The sequence below is a fragment of the Meriones unguiculatus genome, chromosome 7 (assembly GCF_030254825.1).
Source record: "Meriones unguiculatus strain TT.TT164.6M chromosome 7, Bangor_MerUng_6.1, whole genome shotgun sequence".
Lineage (NCBI taxonomy): Eukaryota > Metazoa > Chordata > Mammalia > Rodentia > Muridae > Meriones > Meriones unguiculatus.
In genome coordinates this window covers 11,927,741-11,945,196 of record NC_083355.1, presented here as the reverse complement: position 1 = coordinate 11,945,196, position 17,456 = coordinate 11,927,741, and the positions used below count along the sequence as shown (strand labels likewise).

The 17,456-nt window shown below is 39.0% G+C and overlaps 1 protein-coding gene across 7 annotated transcripts in view; it reads right to left on the bottom strand.

The window, feature by feature from the left end:
* LOC110561938 (ABC-type organic anion transporter ABCA8A-like) overlaps nt 1-17,456 on the bottom strand; it is a 77,743-nt gene that overhangs the window by 56,898 nt on the left and 3,389 nt on the right. For all 7 annotated transcript variants that reach the window (XM_021658531.2, XM_021658532.2, XM_021658535.2 and 4 more), the window contains 8 exons: nt 13,519-13,620; nt 11,437-11,641; nt 9,324-9,488; nt 8,460-8,563; nt 7,586-7,812; nt 4,300-4,441; nt 3,863-4,048; nt 2,576-2,717 (listed from right to left, as the gene is read on the bottom strand). In XM_021658531.2, coding sequence (XP_021514206.2) covers nt 2,576-2,717; nt 3,863-4,048; nt 4,300-4,441; nt 7,586-7,812; nt 8,460-8,563; nt 9,324-9,488; nt 11,437-11,641; nt 13,519-13,620 — 1,273 coding nt within the window. The remainder of the gene's footprint in view (nt 1-2,575; nt 2,718-3,862; nt 4,049-4,299; nt 4,442-7,585; nt 7,813-8,459; nt 8,564-9,323; nt 9,489-11,436; nt 11,642-13,518; nt 13,621-17,456) is intronic.

Here is a 17,456-nt window from a genome sequence, read left to right as displayed (position 1 = left end):
CAAAAAAACCCAGAATACTTTTACCAGTATTAATTGAGTGCTATATCAAGCCTTCTCGTGGTGTTTGAGTTGTATCAGCAAACAAGACCAAAATGACAGTATGAGACACTTATATGATCAATAAGTTGAAAGGAAGGACAATTATAATTGTCTTTTATCTGTGAGATTATAGAATGACTACAAAATTGTCCTTTATCTGTGAGATTACAGAATGGCTACATAGTATGACCACCTTGACTGACTTTAAAAATAGAGGTGCCGAAGGAGGAGGACGACGACGACGAAGAAGAAGAAGATGATGATGAAGAAGAAGAAGAAGAAGAAGAAGAAGAAGAAGAAGAAGAAGAAGAAGGAAGAGAAAGAAAGAGAAGAAGAAGGAGGAGTAGGAAGAGGAGGAGGAGGAATGACAAGGAGAAGCAGAAGAAATAAAGGTACCCTGGTGGTGCTCACAACCATTTTAGCAACAAAGTCTTGGTCTGAGCAGGGTTTGGTCTTCCTTTATACCTTCTGTAGTGACACGGGTGAACTAAACTATTGCTAAAGGAGGAAATTAAATAAAGCAGGAAAACTTCCAAGTGATATGGTGTAGAGTGGTGACCCCAGGGGCTGAAATGGAAGGGTGAGACTCAGGAGATTTTTCACCAAAACCCATACAATTTCAGGAAAAGGGAATAGTAAATTTGAGATATATAGGAACATGGTGCTGTAGTTAATAACAGTTGTATTGTGCTTCTGAAAAAAAAAAAAACTCAGAAAGTAGGTTACCACAAAAACAAATATGTGAGGTGACACATCACTGATCAGCTCAACTGAGCCAATTTTACAATGTGGCCATGTTTCAAAACATATAATATGTTTTCTTCTATAGGTAACAAATATGTATGCTTATTTATCAGTTAAATGATAAAGCTCATTACATGGCTTAGAGATACAGAAAGAGTTTAGAACCACAGATCTGTAAACAATTAAAAACATTTAGGAACTAGAAACCCTAGATTGTAGGAAGGAGAAAGAGACAGATAAAGGGAAACATACATATGTACATGTATGTATATATGTATGTGTATACATATGTATATGAAATTGCCAGCATGCTTGTCAAAGTCCTGCTTTGACGTTTCAGGTGTAAACTGAGGTGAGATATAGAGTCAGTCAAAAGAAGCTGAAAAGCCATAGCTTCTGGCCTCTCAGGGCCAGCACTGTTTGTGACTGGCAAATAGCTCTCTTTAACTCTTTAACTGCCAGAGCTGATAGCTTCTGGCAGTCCTTGCTGACAGCAGTGAGAAACTCAGGGAGAAAAAGAAAAGGTTTCGAGCCAAAAACTGATAGCTTCTGGCATAGGTTGCCAATACAGAAAGAAAAAAAGGGGGACGGAGACACACATTCACACACCCACACTTGGTAGATGAAGCATAGCATGCTCCAATAACTTTACACCTACATATACATACATGCATTCATGCCTATAGACAGACAAACAGAGACATGCTAACATACATACATTCACACATTGGATGGATGGAACAAAGCAAGCTCCAACAACTTCACACATACATACATACATACATACATACACACATAAATACATACACACATACATATATACATACATACACACATACATACTTACAAATAATCAGACAGGCAGACACATGCATGGTGGATGAGGCAAAGCTCTGATGAACAGGCTCCAAAATGCTCCAACCAACAACAACGTTATTTAAAGCCTTTGTCCTTAGGCTTTTACACCCTCTAAGAAAACTTACCTCATAGCCATAAAAGCAATTATCACAAACAGAGATGGAGTCATTACACAGAGGGAAATACAGCAGGATTATTGATTACTTGTGCCCAACTAAACATTTCTTCTCTATCACTTCATCCCACAAGTTTGTTGTAAGTTCCAAGCAATAGTTCTTTGTGTCATAGGTTAACAGGGCTCAAGGAGTTTACATGTTTGTCCATTAAAACTCAGATTAAACTAAACATTCTTCCGCTATCCTTTCATTCCATGAGTTCATTGAAAGTCCAAAGCAATAGTTTTTACTTATCATGGTGCACACCAAGGCCTGTGATCTCATTTACCTCGATCATAAATCTTGTCCCAAGCCTATCTCTCTTCCTAGTGCAACTTTTGTGCTTGACACAGAAGGGTCACACACTCCCTATGCAGCTTCCGCTATTCTGCAGGAGGATTTCAAATTACTTGAATCAAATCAGGGATTCTATAGAACTCATTATCAGGAATTATGAAATCCTTAATTCATCTAAACAGCTTTATTTCACGGAAGTATGTCTTTGTACGGATTCTGCAGAAAACCTTCCTGACAGAGTGAGCAAGTACCCAGGGAACATTAGGCAGTGAGAGTCTCTCCACACCGTGCCAGATATAGGAGGGATACAGAAATGACAAACATGGAAAAAGGCATAGCAGCAGCAAGAAGCAACCATGCCCTACCAGGGCATACCTCACCGTAGCGGTGAAAACTGGTGGGCTGCCTACAGGAAGCTCACCTTGCTTGCTGCATGCATGCATGTGCCACATGCTGTTAAGTTTTGTCGTGGAAGTACTTACTTGGTAAAACCTTTTCAAAGTAAAATGTCAGCATCAGGTAGAGGACACTGTCAAAGAACAGCATGAAAATTGTGGCAATGATTATATTTGCGTTGTCCATTGGGTCTGCGTTAGAATGCACATCAAAATCCAAGTGTAAGAGCTGGAAAATTAAAAAGGAAAAAAAAAAAAAAGGAGCTCAGTAAGTCGAAGGTAAATAATCACGTTTAAAAGTGGTGAACAGCTTAGCTATTTCATGAACGATAATGCTAGATCCCTGAAAGACAAAGTTGAACCATTTGGCGGCCTAGATTACATATTTTTGACTGCAAAGCAAGAACATAGAAAACTATAATGAAATTTGTAATCATGTTCAGTGTAGTGAATGTGCATTTCAAGTGCATCACACATTAGGTGGAAAAGGGACTTAGCGAAGGTGTGGCAGTCAGGTAAGAGCTTGCTAAATTGGGAATGGGAACAAGAAAGGATGCTCTGGGAGAGGCCACATGGCCGTCTAAGACTAACACACTTTACATCTAAACAAAGACAGCAGGAGAACTAACTGTCGGTGATGGAGAATTGCCCGGCTGGTTAAGAACACTTGCTGTCTTGCCGAGGACTCGTGCTCAGCTCCCAGCACCCTCAGTAGGTGGCTCACAAACACCTGCAACTTCAGCTCCAGGCTGTCCAACCCTCTTCTGGCCTCTGCAGGTAAACATGGGTATGCATACAAACACACACACACACACACACACACACATGCACACTTCTTATTATTGCATCTTAATGAGATTAAACAATCAGGCTTAACCCATAGCTGAGGGAAAGAGTTTCCACTCATCTTAAGAGCTACGTAGAGAAGGAGAAGAAAAAAAAAATACATGAAGATCAAAAAGAGATTTCCTGTTCAATGGTTGAGCATCCAAAATAGTCACTTTCATTTTATTTTGCTTTGTGTTACTGCTTCAGAATTAAAGCATATATCCTTCTAAAATTAAATAAGACAGTTAACTGGGATACATCAGTTTAAATTCAATGTATAACATAAACTTTGGGGAGTGACAAAACACAATCTACTGTATTAAAGAATTGTGAATCTATTCATCTTTTTACATAAAAAAGAGTATTATTTTCTAGGATAAAATGAAGTCTCTATTTTATAGTTCACCTTTGAAACCTCACAAGTATGTTCCATTGAACTATAGTGCTTAAAAGGCTACCTGTAGAAATGAGTGTAAGACTAATGAGTTCCAGGGAGGAAAAATATTTCAGAAATATCACTAATGAACTAAGTGGTTTCCCACTCACCTGGGACATTCCCAGCATAAAGGCAAAGGGGCTGAGCAAAGTTAGAGTCCACTCCAAAGACACAGGAAGGCATCTGTACAATGCTGCGAACCCCAGACTTCCGCATAAAATAGTGAAGAAGAACACCATAAAGTCGGTGAGGAAAGACTTCTTTAGTAAGACACTCAACAAGAAAGACAAAGAGATCTACAACAAGAGAAGACCCAGGTGGTTTATGTTATCACCATAGCAAAACAAATGATTTCTTGTATAAAACCACAGTTTTTCTCTAGAAGTTTGGCAGAAACTTCTAACCACACGGGACTATAGATAAATAGTACTTAACTACAGATTATCTCATGCAAATAGAAAATAGATATATGCAGAAATCACCTAATTGTTACCAACTTTGTCTCTTAGACTGAGAAACTATATAGAGTTTTTATTCACCGACTCACCAAAGATAAGCCATAGAAGAAAAAGAGACTGAAGATCACCATGAATCCAGTCAAAATGATAAATTGGACCCATTTGACAACAAATGTCAAGAGGAGGGCCACGATGAAGACGATGCCACCATAGAGCAAACCCCAGGACAGCCTGATACAAAAACAGAATTCTATGAGTGTTCGCAGTTAGGTGAAAAAATAGGACCTATTCTGGGCACCCAGGTAACCCTCCGTTCAGCCGCACACTCACTCTCCCTTCAGAATCCACAGGATCTTCTAGAATATAGAAGGAGAAGGTAGTAATTTGGGGATGTAGATATGCAGATAATCTTATACGAAGATGCAAGACAAATCTCATGAACAGTTGCAGTCTTATGTCAGGTGTGGGTCTTGCTGAGTTGTAATTCTTTTTTTTTTTTTTTTTTCAGATTTCACGGTCAGCAATTTCTTTTTTTTTTTTTTTTTTTTAATGCAGTTTATTCAGGAACATTGAACAATCCTCGGACCCCGGGGAAAGCCAGCCCACAGCTTAAATATCCTCTGGGTAGCCTACCCAGGCGTGCCACGGGGGCAATGCAGATAGGTCCACATACATGGAAGCAAGCCAGATCCTCGGCCTTAGCCAAATGTGGAGTTGTTCGTGACAGAGAGCACTCACCATCGGGAAGGTGGAAGGCGGAAACCAGCTCCATCTTTAAGGCATAGCATTCCGCAGCTCTCTACAGTTCCCCCTTTTTGTTTTAGACGCATCAGGCAAGAGTAGAGGTCTGATCTCTGATATTAGAAATAAATTGGGACTTTGTACAGATGTTCATTTAGGTGTCATCCACCCAAAGAGCATCAGACCCGTCCGATACCTTTTTCTCAGAGGCGGGACCTTGAGAGGAAGTAAGTTAGAATCTCTTTGTCCTATACAAAGGTTCTCTGGTCTAAATTTTTCTTTCATGGATTGATATGGAAATAACAATGCCTAATTCTATATCTCCCTCTCTCCCCTAATGTGCTTACAATAAAGGTTTTCTTTCTCCTTATAGAGAAACCAACTGCTCTGTGCTCTTTAACATCAGCAACATATTAATTTGAATGATTTTGAGGTTTATATTATTATTATTATAAGAACACACATAATCTTTTTCCTTTGTCCATATTCTTTTTCTTCATTAATACTTTCTGACGCTTTATAGTCTTAAAATGTTTATAGTCTTAAAACTATACATCTTAAAAATGTTGATGAAGGGACATAGAGAAGCAGCTCTGGCTCGGCAGATAAAGTTCTTGGCATTCAGGCATGAAGACTTGAGTTCGATTCCCAGAACCTACAAAACAAAGTGCTGTGCACAGTGGTGGATGGTTGTAATCCCAGAACTAGGAGAAAGGAGACTGATAGGTTCAATGAATGACTCTGTATCAATAAATCAGATGAACAACAGCTGAGGAGTAAACTAGAGGATGATTTCTGGCCACTACACATGCACACATATGTGCACATACAAAACCACACACATACCCTAGCACGTGAAGCTTAATGACCAGTGAAAATGAATGTATTATTGTGGCCATAAAAATTTATAACATGTTTTATATTGTTCATAGATGGTTCCTATAGCATTTCCTACTTTCACTACATTATCATTTACTGATTTACAGCTTATAATATGCCCATAGGACACTTATTTTTTTCCCAACTTACAAAACAAAATCCTACCATTCATTCACTTCCTCTAATCTCAGAGACAGCTGAATATTAACTTGTAGGAGCTTGAAAAGAAGACAAATGTTTCCTATCCCTAATTATGCATGCAATTTCTATTCTTACAGAGTAAAATTATCTTATCAGGCCAAGAATGTAAAACTTAAGTTATATCTTATGTCAACTACCTACCATTTTTTATTACTGGTCTCAAAAAAATATGTACAGCTTTCAACTTGAAGTTTATGTTTTTTCATACACAGATCATAACCATAACTGCCCAAACACATGTTAATATTTACCATCTACTGATCACCAAATATTTTTCCAAGTGTAGGCTAGGCTTTTACAAGAATAAACTTAGGGGATGGCTCAGTGGTTAAGAGCACTGACTGCTCTTGTTGAGGGTCCAGATTTGATTCCCAGCAGCCATGTGGCAACTCACAAATATCTGTGGTTTATCACCTGGCCTCTGTGAGCACCGGACACACATGTGGTGCACAAACATGCATGCAGGCAAAACACCCATACACGTAAAACAAGCAACCCTCTCTCCCTTATTTTTAGAAGAAGAATAAGCATAGTTAATCATGTCAACAACCATTCAAGGCAGTTATAGTATAGCTGGATATTATCCCCCACTTTTGGAGAGGCAGAAACTGAGGTTCACTAATTTATGCAGTCTTCTTGTTATAACACAACTGGTGAGGGCAAAGTGAGACATAAGTAAACGATAATTTTATTTATCTATGTTTTGTTCTTGTTTCTCTTGACTAAGTCTACTGCTCAGGGAGCATAATTTTTAATATATTCAGCTCTGCAGCACATTCTTCTATAATGTGTTTAGCATACCATCCCATTTAAACGATCAAATAAATTGATTATTTGTCCACAACAACAACAACAAAAAACATCTGCAATGGTTCTCAACCTGTGAGTCACAACCCCTTTGGCAAACATTTATCTAAAAAAAAAAAAACTTACATTACAGTTCATAACAGTAGCAAAATTACAGTTATAAAGTAGCAGCAAAAATAATTTCATGGTTGGGGGTGTTCCCACAACATGAGGAACTATGTTAAAGGGTTGCAGCATCAGAAGGTTGAGAACAACTTCTTTAATGCAAGCATTTCATTGAATATTAGAAGTTCTGAGTTCTCATGAATCTGAAAGCAATAGATATCGGTTGCGCAGTAACTGAAATATCACTCAATATCTAATAAGTAACCAGTTGCTCAACTTAAGTGTGGTTAAGTCCAGCCTTTCTCTGTCAAGTATAACACTGGGGATAGTCCATGTAGTTCAGAGGAAACAAAGGCAGAGCATTTGGAGGGTCATTATTTTGTTTGAAACAATGTCACTGTTGACACTGAACTCCAGGTGTGACCAATAAGAACTCTCAACTTCTGATTCCTCTCCCTCTACCTCCCAAGAGCTGGGATTAACTATGTGTGGCACCGTGCCCAGTTTCTATAGCGTTGTGGATCAAAGTCAATGCTTTACGTGTGCTAGGCAAGCTCTCTGCCAACTGAGCCACATTCCCACTTCCCAATGATTCTCTTGTCCCCAGACACTCACTTTCCCTGAGCCCCTCCACTGACTCACCAGAATGCCGAATCTCGAAGACCCATCACTGTCATCAAGCCCTTCAACTTTTTCCTTTCTCGTGTAACACCGGCTGAGACGTAATAGGTGAGTGGGGAGAAACAAATAATATAGAAAAAAAGGAAGTAATCAATTGTGGTTCCTCCTTGGACGATAAAAGGATCGACCTTCATGTATTTTCCAGTGACTGACATCATCTCTTCCATCACTGAGTGATTTGTTGTGACCTAAACAAAGACATCAGTGAAGAAAACATGAACACCAGTCATACAAAGATGACATCCCTTTTGTCCCAAATGTGTAACTGTCTTGTCTGGATTTGATGATAGCCTGCGTGTCTTCTCACATGTTCTGTAACTAGGTTATTTAGATGCTAGAGTCAAATCTTTCATCCTGGTCTACCCACACTACTCAGAATTTCATCAACTTCATGCCTCATGTTTTGGGGAAGTTTTTTTCTGTTATGTAAGATAGATGTTTCCCACCCGATTACCCAGTAATGAGGATCACTTCAACAGGAATTCTTCCATCCGAGCTGAGAATTGTGTATTTCTTTACGGACAAGAGCCCTGTTTATAATCCCACGATAACAGATGGTTTCTTTTCTGATAACCATGTGGTTACATGCCTGGATCCTAAGAGGACCAATCCCCTGAGGAGTTAAATCTTGTTCTGTTGCTGTTGCTCTCCACATTGTTCTGCTATGACTATGCAGCAGCTTTGGTGAATATTAGTGGGGGAAACTGATTAGATGACTAAATCGGAGTGAAAAAGTAAGTAGGTGAGAAAATGAAAGAACATAACTTTCTTTTGTGACTACTAATATAGTCACAAAACTGAGTAGAGTTAATTTTCATCAAACATTTGCACTCACTTCTATGATGGCTGCATTAATGGCGGCTTGAATAGCCACAAATCCACGTCTCCAGAAGTATGAAACGCTACAAATAATATTTTCTTGATATGAATAACAATGATCTTTGGGAACAAAGAAAAAATATGATTATAGTATTTGATCTTAATTATGGCAAGCAGTAAATTTTACAATATCCTGACGTACCTAAAACACATTTGTTCCTCAAAACCTATAAATCTTAAATTTATAATTATTAATGATTATTTAAGTGAAGATAGCAAAGCCATCTACCATAGAAAGTGGTTTTTTTTGTTTGTTTTTACATTTTCTCAGAGTCACTAGCTTTCTCGTATTTCCATGTTTCTCTAGAGTTCATTTCTTGAGTGTTTTTCGTTTTGCTTTTGTATTAACAACTCTTGTTTGTCTGCTTTTATTTGCTTCTAGAAGTCACCTTTGTTATAATGGGGAGGGGGGAAGTCTGGGTTAAAGACCAACAGCAACTTGGGAATTGAAGGGTCTATGTTGGCCTAAAAGTTATAGTGCATCATTAAGGGAAGCCAAGGTAAGAGCATGAAGCAGAGACCGTAGAGAAATGATGTTTGCTTCCCCTTGCTTGATCAGCTGTATTTGTTTTAAGGCCTGGGCCAACCCCCCTAGGTATGGTACCACCCACAGTAGGCCTGACTCTACTACATCAATTAACAATTAAGAAAATGAGATACAGCTATGCACACAGGTCAATCTAAGGCAAACAATTCTTGAGTCAAGGATCTATTTCCCCAGGTTGTCCAGTTAACAACAAAACTAGCCAGAAAATATCTCTACCTTTCTCATAGCATTAGAGGAGTGGAAAGCCACTTAATTTGCAAGGTGCTTAGTTACCTGTGTGGTCCTGGTGTTCCTTCGTGTTTGGGATCCTTGTCTCCTTCAGAAACTTCAAATGATAGGAGTAACTGTCAGTGAATATGACCCTCACTACATCATCATAACGGGTTGAAATGAGTTCTGTTATATTTTCTTCATTTGGAAAAGCCAAGATTTTTCTTCCTGGCATTCCAAGAAAAAAACACACTATAAGTAAATGTTTATATCTATGAGACGCTTGTTGCTTGCTGTGACAAAACACCATGACCAAAGGCAACTTCAGGGAGAGAGATCTGGTTTTAGCTCATGGTTTCAGGGTTATAAGAGTTCATGGTGTAGCAGAATGAACCGGTTCTCAAATAGGAAGTGTTATGTTGGCTGTGTTAAATGTCAGTGAGAAATGGATCCTGCATCTCAGTGGACCAATCGAGAAAGTTCGATGCTTACTTACATCACTGCCAAATATGGTTAATGACGGTCTTCGTGGACCTGAGTAGGACACTGTCACAGGGACACTAGATTCCTCTAAATGTTGAAGTTGTTAGTTTTGACAAATGGAGAAAGCACTCAGGAATCTCTAGGCAGAAGCCAAAGAGTGAGATAGAACAAAAGGGATACTAAGGAAGAGATGAACTTATTATGGTATGCAAATATTTCACCTTCTGTGCTCATATTTTATTGGCAAGATTTAATTGCATGGACCCAAAGAGGTGTGATGCATCTTTGAAATGCATCTTAGATGTAATCATGAAAATGAAAATATATTTGCTAATGATGTCACTATTCTCTTCCATTGGATGTAAAAATGATGTTTGTTCAATTCATTACCCGTCAGTTTGTTTTTCTTATTGCTGGGGAACTTGATCCACTGCTATACATTATAGTGTTTGAAATAATTGTACATTATTTAATTGAATGCGGCAAAAAGAAAAGTCCATAGTGGCAGGACAGAGCCATGGCACCAAGTCACAGACATGGTTGGCGAAGGGGGAAGTCTGTATCAGCAAATACAAGCACAAAGCAGAGAGAGTGGCATCCAAGTAGAAACCTAATTCCATTTTCTCCTACACAAAATTTTTAATAAAAATTATTCCGAATTATATGACAACCTTGAGTTAATCACTCATACTAAAATTGTCAAAAGTGTATTTCCAGTGTTAGAGATAAAATCAGAGGAATGTATGTAGTTAGATATTTTCCTTCATATGCTCTAATAAACAAATTCCCATTTGTTCATTACAAATACAAAACAACCTATCATTCTATTTAGACTACTTACTATTTTACAGAAAGAGAAGGATTAAAAATATTTTTTAAAAAGCAAAAACCATTGTACGTATGCATGGTTGTTTTTTTTTCCTTAGGAGAAGGTGTTACTCAAAAACCCATTATGTTTGATTAATATGTCTAAAATACGTACAGTTCTTAACTAGGGGACTAGTACAGCATGCACCATTAATACAATCCTTACTTTATACAGGCACTGTGCTGAGCTGTATGAGTAGATGTTGCATCGCATAAATATAATTAATAACAAGCGGAAAAGAATAAAAATAAATGCTCTAAGGTGTTGGCAGTGTTCATAAAAGGAACGGGAACAGACACAGTGTGTTCCTGCTTACTGAAGTGCATTTTAATTCTTTGTCCATAAGCTAAAGTGGGATCCTTGGAGAGTCACTCGGTTACTTTAGAGATTTCATGCATGTGAAGATAAACTACATAGACCTAGAAAATAAGATGCTGAAGAGACAGCTCGGTGGGTAAGTATGATTTCCTACATGCATGAGGGCCTCAGTTCCAATTCCAGAACACATATAGAAAGCCAGACATGGCTAAGGTGCCTGTAAACCCCCCAGCTATTGGAAGACACAAACAGAGGGATTCAGTAACCCTAGCCTAGCCTCAACCGTCACCTCAACACAATCAGATAGAGAATGATAAAGCCCCTACATCCTGATCAGACTTCTGCTGGCTTCCACATGGATGCTAACATACACTCCAGAGCTAATCAAGTGAACTATAACTTAATCGTGTGTGTGTGTGTGTGTGTGTGTGTGTGTGTGGATGTGGGTGTGTGTGTAATCAAATGAGCTAGGAAGAGAGTTTTCCTCTGAGTTAGCAGAAAACTCACCTGTCATGTAGGAGACCAAAGAGACTTTATTCATTATGCTCTGAGTTATGGGGGTGACAGGTGCGTATGCAATCGAAAAGGTGGAGTCGTTGAATGAGTCAATACGCCCCAGGTCCACATCAGGCAGTGATGAAAAATCCTCAAGTCTATGAATTTCAGGATATACAGCTAAACAGAATAGTATAATTGCTGTGTACAGGAGTTCCTATAAGGCCAGATAAAAGCAATAAAGACTACTGTAATTTAAAATTAATCAAACAAAATCAATTTTGCCATAAAGCTAAGTTTTTTTCTGGCTAATTTTTCAATTTCTCTATCTCCATGGATAGATTTTTTTAATATCCACTTAATATTTATTTATTTATTTAAATATTGATGTTTAAATAAATATTCATTTAATATTTAAGCATATTTAAGGGGATGAGGGAGGGGGCTACAGCTGGGATACAAAGTGAATAAATTGTAATAAATTAATTTTTTTTCTTTTTTTCTTTTATTAATTATACTTTATTCACTTTGTATCCCCCCATGAGCCCCTCCCTTCTCCCCTCCCAGTGTCACCCTCCCTCCCTCTTCTTCACACATGCCCCTCCCCAAGTCCACTGATAGGGGAGGTCCTCCTCTCCTTCCTTCTGATCTTAGTCTATCAGATCACATCAGGAGTGGCTGCATTGTCATCTTCTGTGGCCTGGTAAGACTGCTCCCCCTCAGGGGGAGGTGATCAAAGAGCAGGCCAATCAGATTATGTCAGAGGCAGTCCCACTTCCCATCACTATGTAAGCCACATGGACACTAAACTGTCATGGGCTACATCTGTGCAAGTGTTCTAGGGTTCCTCCCAGAGACTCATACTCCAACCAAGTACCAGGCATGGAGATAATTTTTAAAAAAGAAATTAAACATCCCTTGTAAGTTTCAAGACTTATTTTTTTAATATTATCTTACTGTATACCCGAAGTGGACTTTTAGGTCGTGATTCTCAGGCCTCATCCTCCCAAGTATAAAGATGTAGCCACTACACCTAGCCTCTTCTAGGGAATTTTGGATGGGAGTAAAAGTTACTGCTCTAGAACAAGGAGAGGGACTGGATTTTAAAAATGCAGCCATAGGCTGTGACAGGGTGCAAACTCCTTGCAGCCCTCCTTAGTTTGATTTTCCTTCGAGAATCAGTGGATGGAGACAATTCCAAGACACTGGTGGTTTAATAATTACTTTGTCTTAGTTGTCCTAGCATTGATGATTTAATGATAATTACTATTTTGGACGTATTTTTGACTGCAGGATAAGAAAACTCAACAAAAGGCGAGAACCGCAGAATACTGCTCTGACTTGACAGGTGTCCATACCCGTGAGCTACAAACAGCAAATCACTCTAAAGGTGTTTCTTTTTAACTCCCAAAATGTGTATTCACGAGCACGTGCACGCAAAACACATGCATTCGTGTACACGAGCACCACAGTACACATGCAGAGGTCAGAGACAACCCATAGGGGTCAGTTGTCCTTTTGCATCATGTGAGTTTAGGGATCAGAGCCATGACCTCAGGCTTGGATGAAAGGGCTTTTGCCCCTACCCCCTAAGCCATCTTTCCAACCCTGGCCCAATGCTTGGCTTTTTAAAAGTTCACGGATTATAAACTTAGTATAATCACAATCCAGTTAACAATTGCTACCTGGCTACACTGTCTGATGCTTCGATGGAAAGATTTTCTTCACGATATTATGCCAATTTCACAGCATCTTGGTGTTCTTAAGAAACCAAGTGCTTTTTTAAAAGAGATCCAAAATTAAAGCCCTCTGCCATTTGGTGTGTCTCTATTAGCGCACTCATTGTCTCTTTGACCTACTGCTTTTCTTAATCTTAATTAGTGAGCAAAACAGTTTCAAATGCCTTTGTAAGGTTTTAAGATGTTTATTGTAGTCTCATTGGCACCCTCCATTGTTGTACTTATTCCTTAATGAATGGCCTCCGGGTTCTGTGTAGAGGTCTGATTTCTTCTCCGGGGTGCATCTTCCGTACTGGCACACAAGGGAAACACACTGGGCTATCACACAGGACACAGGGCAGATCCTGAGTCGTACCAAAAAAGTCTCTCTCTTCATTCTCTTTTTTCGAAGCAGATTCTTGCACAATAAAGCCCATGTTTGTTGGCACACATTTATCTCTCTGTTAACCATCTTGGTCTGTTTAGTAAGAGAAAAAGAGAAGGGTCAACAAATACTAAGTTCTTTAGAGGAAATTTTCTGTACATGTCAGAGCCTGGTTGACTATTCACAAGAAAATGCTTGGATTCTGGGAATTCCTACCTTATCCAGTGGGTATCTCTTCTATTTCCTTCCCATTTCCTCTTCTCACACCCAGACTCCTTCAACATTGTATTTCCTTAAATGACATTCCTCTCTTGATTCCATAAATACATTAACATTCTAATTAGTGTAATACATAGCCATTTAAACACAGAGAGAAAGAGACACAGAGAGAAAATTATGTGATTCTAGGCCTGGATGTCCTTTACATGTAATACATAACCAACACAGCTAGTACAATGTAAGGGGAAGATTAATTCAATGTGAGGAGATTACTCTATTTCACTCGGGAGAAAAACTTAATTTGTGAGAACACTGAACTGCTAAAGTAGGAAACAAAACAGAATTTTGGATCTGAACAGTCTCTTTTCTAACACTACAATGAAAACAGTATCATGGACAATATTGCTGTGCAGATATGGAAGATTATGTCCAAAAGAACTGAAAGTATTAGGTAAGGAACTTAATCCTCTTAGTTCTTGTTATTGTTGCAAAGTAAATTTGTTCTGTCTTTATAATACAGGAAAGTAGATGTATTTTTGCACGTATTATGAACTGAATAAGTATCTTAAGTAATTTCACAGGTTGCCATGGGAAAGCTACATTGTGTTTGGGCATGTGTTTGAGGTGGTGGTAATGTTGCCCCTGAAACTGAAATTCAAGCAGGCTTTAGCTGGGTTAAAACTCATGAGATCTGGTCTAACTGTTCCAGCTTCCTGCTGTTGATCATCTGCCAGGGGATGACATAGATGATAAAGGAATTTTAATGGGGTAGGAATATGTGTAGAAGTGTGTTTGATTGAGTGGGAGAAGCTGGGCATGGAGAGAAATGGTGGGTAGTGTTTTAGAGTCATACTAGTAACAAGGTAGAAGTTACGGGCACCGTGGAGGGAGAGTCTGATGAGAAACCGTAACGTTTTCTATAGTCTTCCTTGATAAAGGGTACTGATTAAAGTAGGCACCATACCAAATAAGTTCACACTAGGCACCTGAGAAGGGTACCATTATTCCCAGTAAGCAAAGAAGTAGAAGAGTTTGAGAAGTTTTTATAGCAATGTTCAGCTTTTTTGCAGCATAACATGTTGGATTTTTTTTAAATTCACTTTGCATCCTTGTTGTAGCCCCTTTGCTCCTCTCCTCCTAGTCCCACCTACCCTCCATCCCCCTCCCCTCTCCCCTTTTCAGAAAAAGGGGTTTCTCTTTCCCATCCAGCCCAGCTCATCAAGTTGCATCAGGACTGCCCATGCCCTCTTCTCCTGGGGCCTGGCAAGGCAGTCCTGCCAGAGGCAAGTGATCAAAAAGCTGGCAAGCAGTCCATGTCCAATGCAGTCCTCACTTCTCTTACTAGAGGACCCGAAGAAACCAAAGCTGCCCATCCACTACATCTTTGTAGGGAACCTAGGTCCAGTTCCTGCATGGCCCTTGGTTGATGTTTCCGTCTCAGCAAAGCCCTGCTTAGTTGTTTCTGTCAGTCTTCTTATAGGTGACCTCCTGTCACCTCCAGGTCCTTTTTTCTTTCCTCCCACTTTTCAACAAGACTCCCTACGCCTTGCCCAATGTTCAGCTGTGAGTCTCAGCATCTGTTTTGAGCCTCTGTTTTTGTTGTTGTTTGTTTGTTTGTTTGTTTGTTTGTTTTTAAGTAGTGGTCTTCTGAGAGGAAAAAAAAAATGTTCCTTCCCCGCAAATAGCCCAAGAGAAGCTGCTGAGGTCTGACTTGGGAGGATAAGGTTCTTTCTAAAGCTGACAACAGACTAAAGCTGAGCTAGAGCCTACTGAAAGGCACCACAGGCCTCTCCATGGAAGGGCTGGCCATGGCTCAGTGTGCGTGCAGCGGTTGGCAGGTCTAGTCACCTGCACTTGGAAGAGGAATAACCAAGAATAAGAAGCAATGCTGTCAATTGATGAAGAACGTGTTTGGCTGAGTTTAGTTAAAGTATGTAGGGTTGGCCATGGCTCAGTATTTCAGGCATGTGGTATACAGTTCATTTGTCATTTATGCTCTACTTTCATTGCCAAGTACATACATTAACCACTATCTATTGATCATGCCAAGAGATACATTAACCACTATGATGACTGAATACGCATGTAAATTCTTGAGTTATCACACTAAGAATGTGAGGAATTTAAACAGTTAAAGTTTTTGATATATGGACAGATGGTCATATATCAAATTCAGAAATTGTGAATTTGGAAATCATTTTTCTGCAAAGAAAAACATCTCACTTCATAGCTATTTTTTTATATTTCTTAGGAATTCACATTTTACTTAAATCCTTACTAGTTTTGAATTTTAAATAATTTATTGTCACCTGCTTTTTTTTTTTTTTTAGGGTAAAATGCAGAACGGCTGTAGGCACAGAGTTGAGGAAGCAAGATCTCCTGCCTTCCTGGGCCAGTGAGGAAATCTCAGATTTGTACAGGAGATTGATCAAGGATGGTACATAAAGTAAGCAGCCACCTTCCCGACCCCTGCTCATGCATTCCGCAGCCTTATCTTCATAAAGATTTTTATAATGGCTCTTTGTCGAGTTCTTTCAAATGTCCTGCCAACCAATTATCATAAAAACCTAGCTGAAAAGGTGCTATTTTTTGTGGAATGCTTTCAGAGATGGAAATTGTGAACTCCGCTCCTCACTACTGGCTCTGCCCGTGGGATGATGAAAATTGGCCTTTCTTATAAAAACGAGAGGAAATAGCAGGTTGGATGGCCTGGACATGAGGATGCAATCTTACAAAATTCTTCAGTTCAAGGTTTTTACAAAATCCTCCAGAGGTTAGGGAACAGATAAGAATGGGAGAATAACTCAGAGCCTACCCGATTTCCTTTTTGTGACTGGGTGGGGGAAGATGAACAGGGATGGTGTTGTGTCTTTTACTGGGTTTGCATCTAAAGATTTGAGCTTTTCATCAGGCATGAATCTGAATGATTTGTGTGGAATTTCCAACTTTGGCTTTTCAGAATTAAAGAGAATAAGCAGTAAGACAAGGCCACCTTCGAATTACACTCTTCATGGTAGAGAGTAGGCAATGGAGCACACTCTACCCAAAAGGCTACAGACAAAGGGGCATTTACAGTGGAATTGTTGGTCCTTACTTTGGAGGGAAGGACTTATAAGCAGTGAAAATTTACCACAGGACTATCATTAACATAAAATATATGTCCCTACGAAACTGACCTTTACTTCAGAAGATGGGTGGAAGGAAAGAGAGTTCAGAAGGTTAAACATTAAAATATCATAATCTCTCAGTTTTGTTGTTCAGGATAGTAACTGCTGAGTCAATGACTGTGTGAATAGATGGTGAATCAGATGGAAGACAGTTTCTCTTGGAAACTCATTTTATATTTTTAAGTATAGAAACATCTTAACTTGACATGGAATAAGGAGGATAATTTGTCTACAACTTTCAACTCAACAGAAAAAAACAGTAACCCGTTTTTCAACTCTTTCATGCTTAAACCTGCTCTCTCTCTCTCTCTTTCCTCCTCTCTTTCTATTATATATATTGTCCATTAGTGTGTATCTTGTTCTCTGGTGGCTAGATCAATTTATTTTTGGAAGTTTTCCTTTCTTCATGAAACTAAATGCTCTATTACTGCTTCACATTTCTTGTTATAAATATGTATGGTAGATATTGTTTTGTTAAAATATATAGAATGGCATTTTAAATTCATTATATACAGAGAAGAGGTTGTAAATAGTATGTAGCCT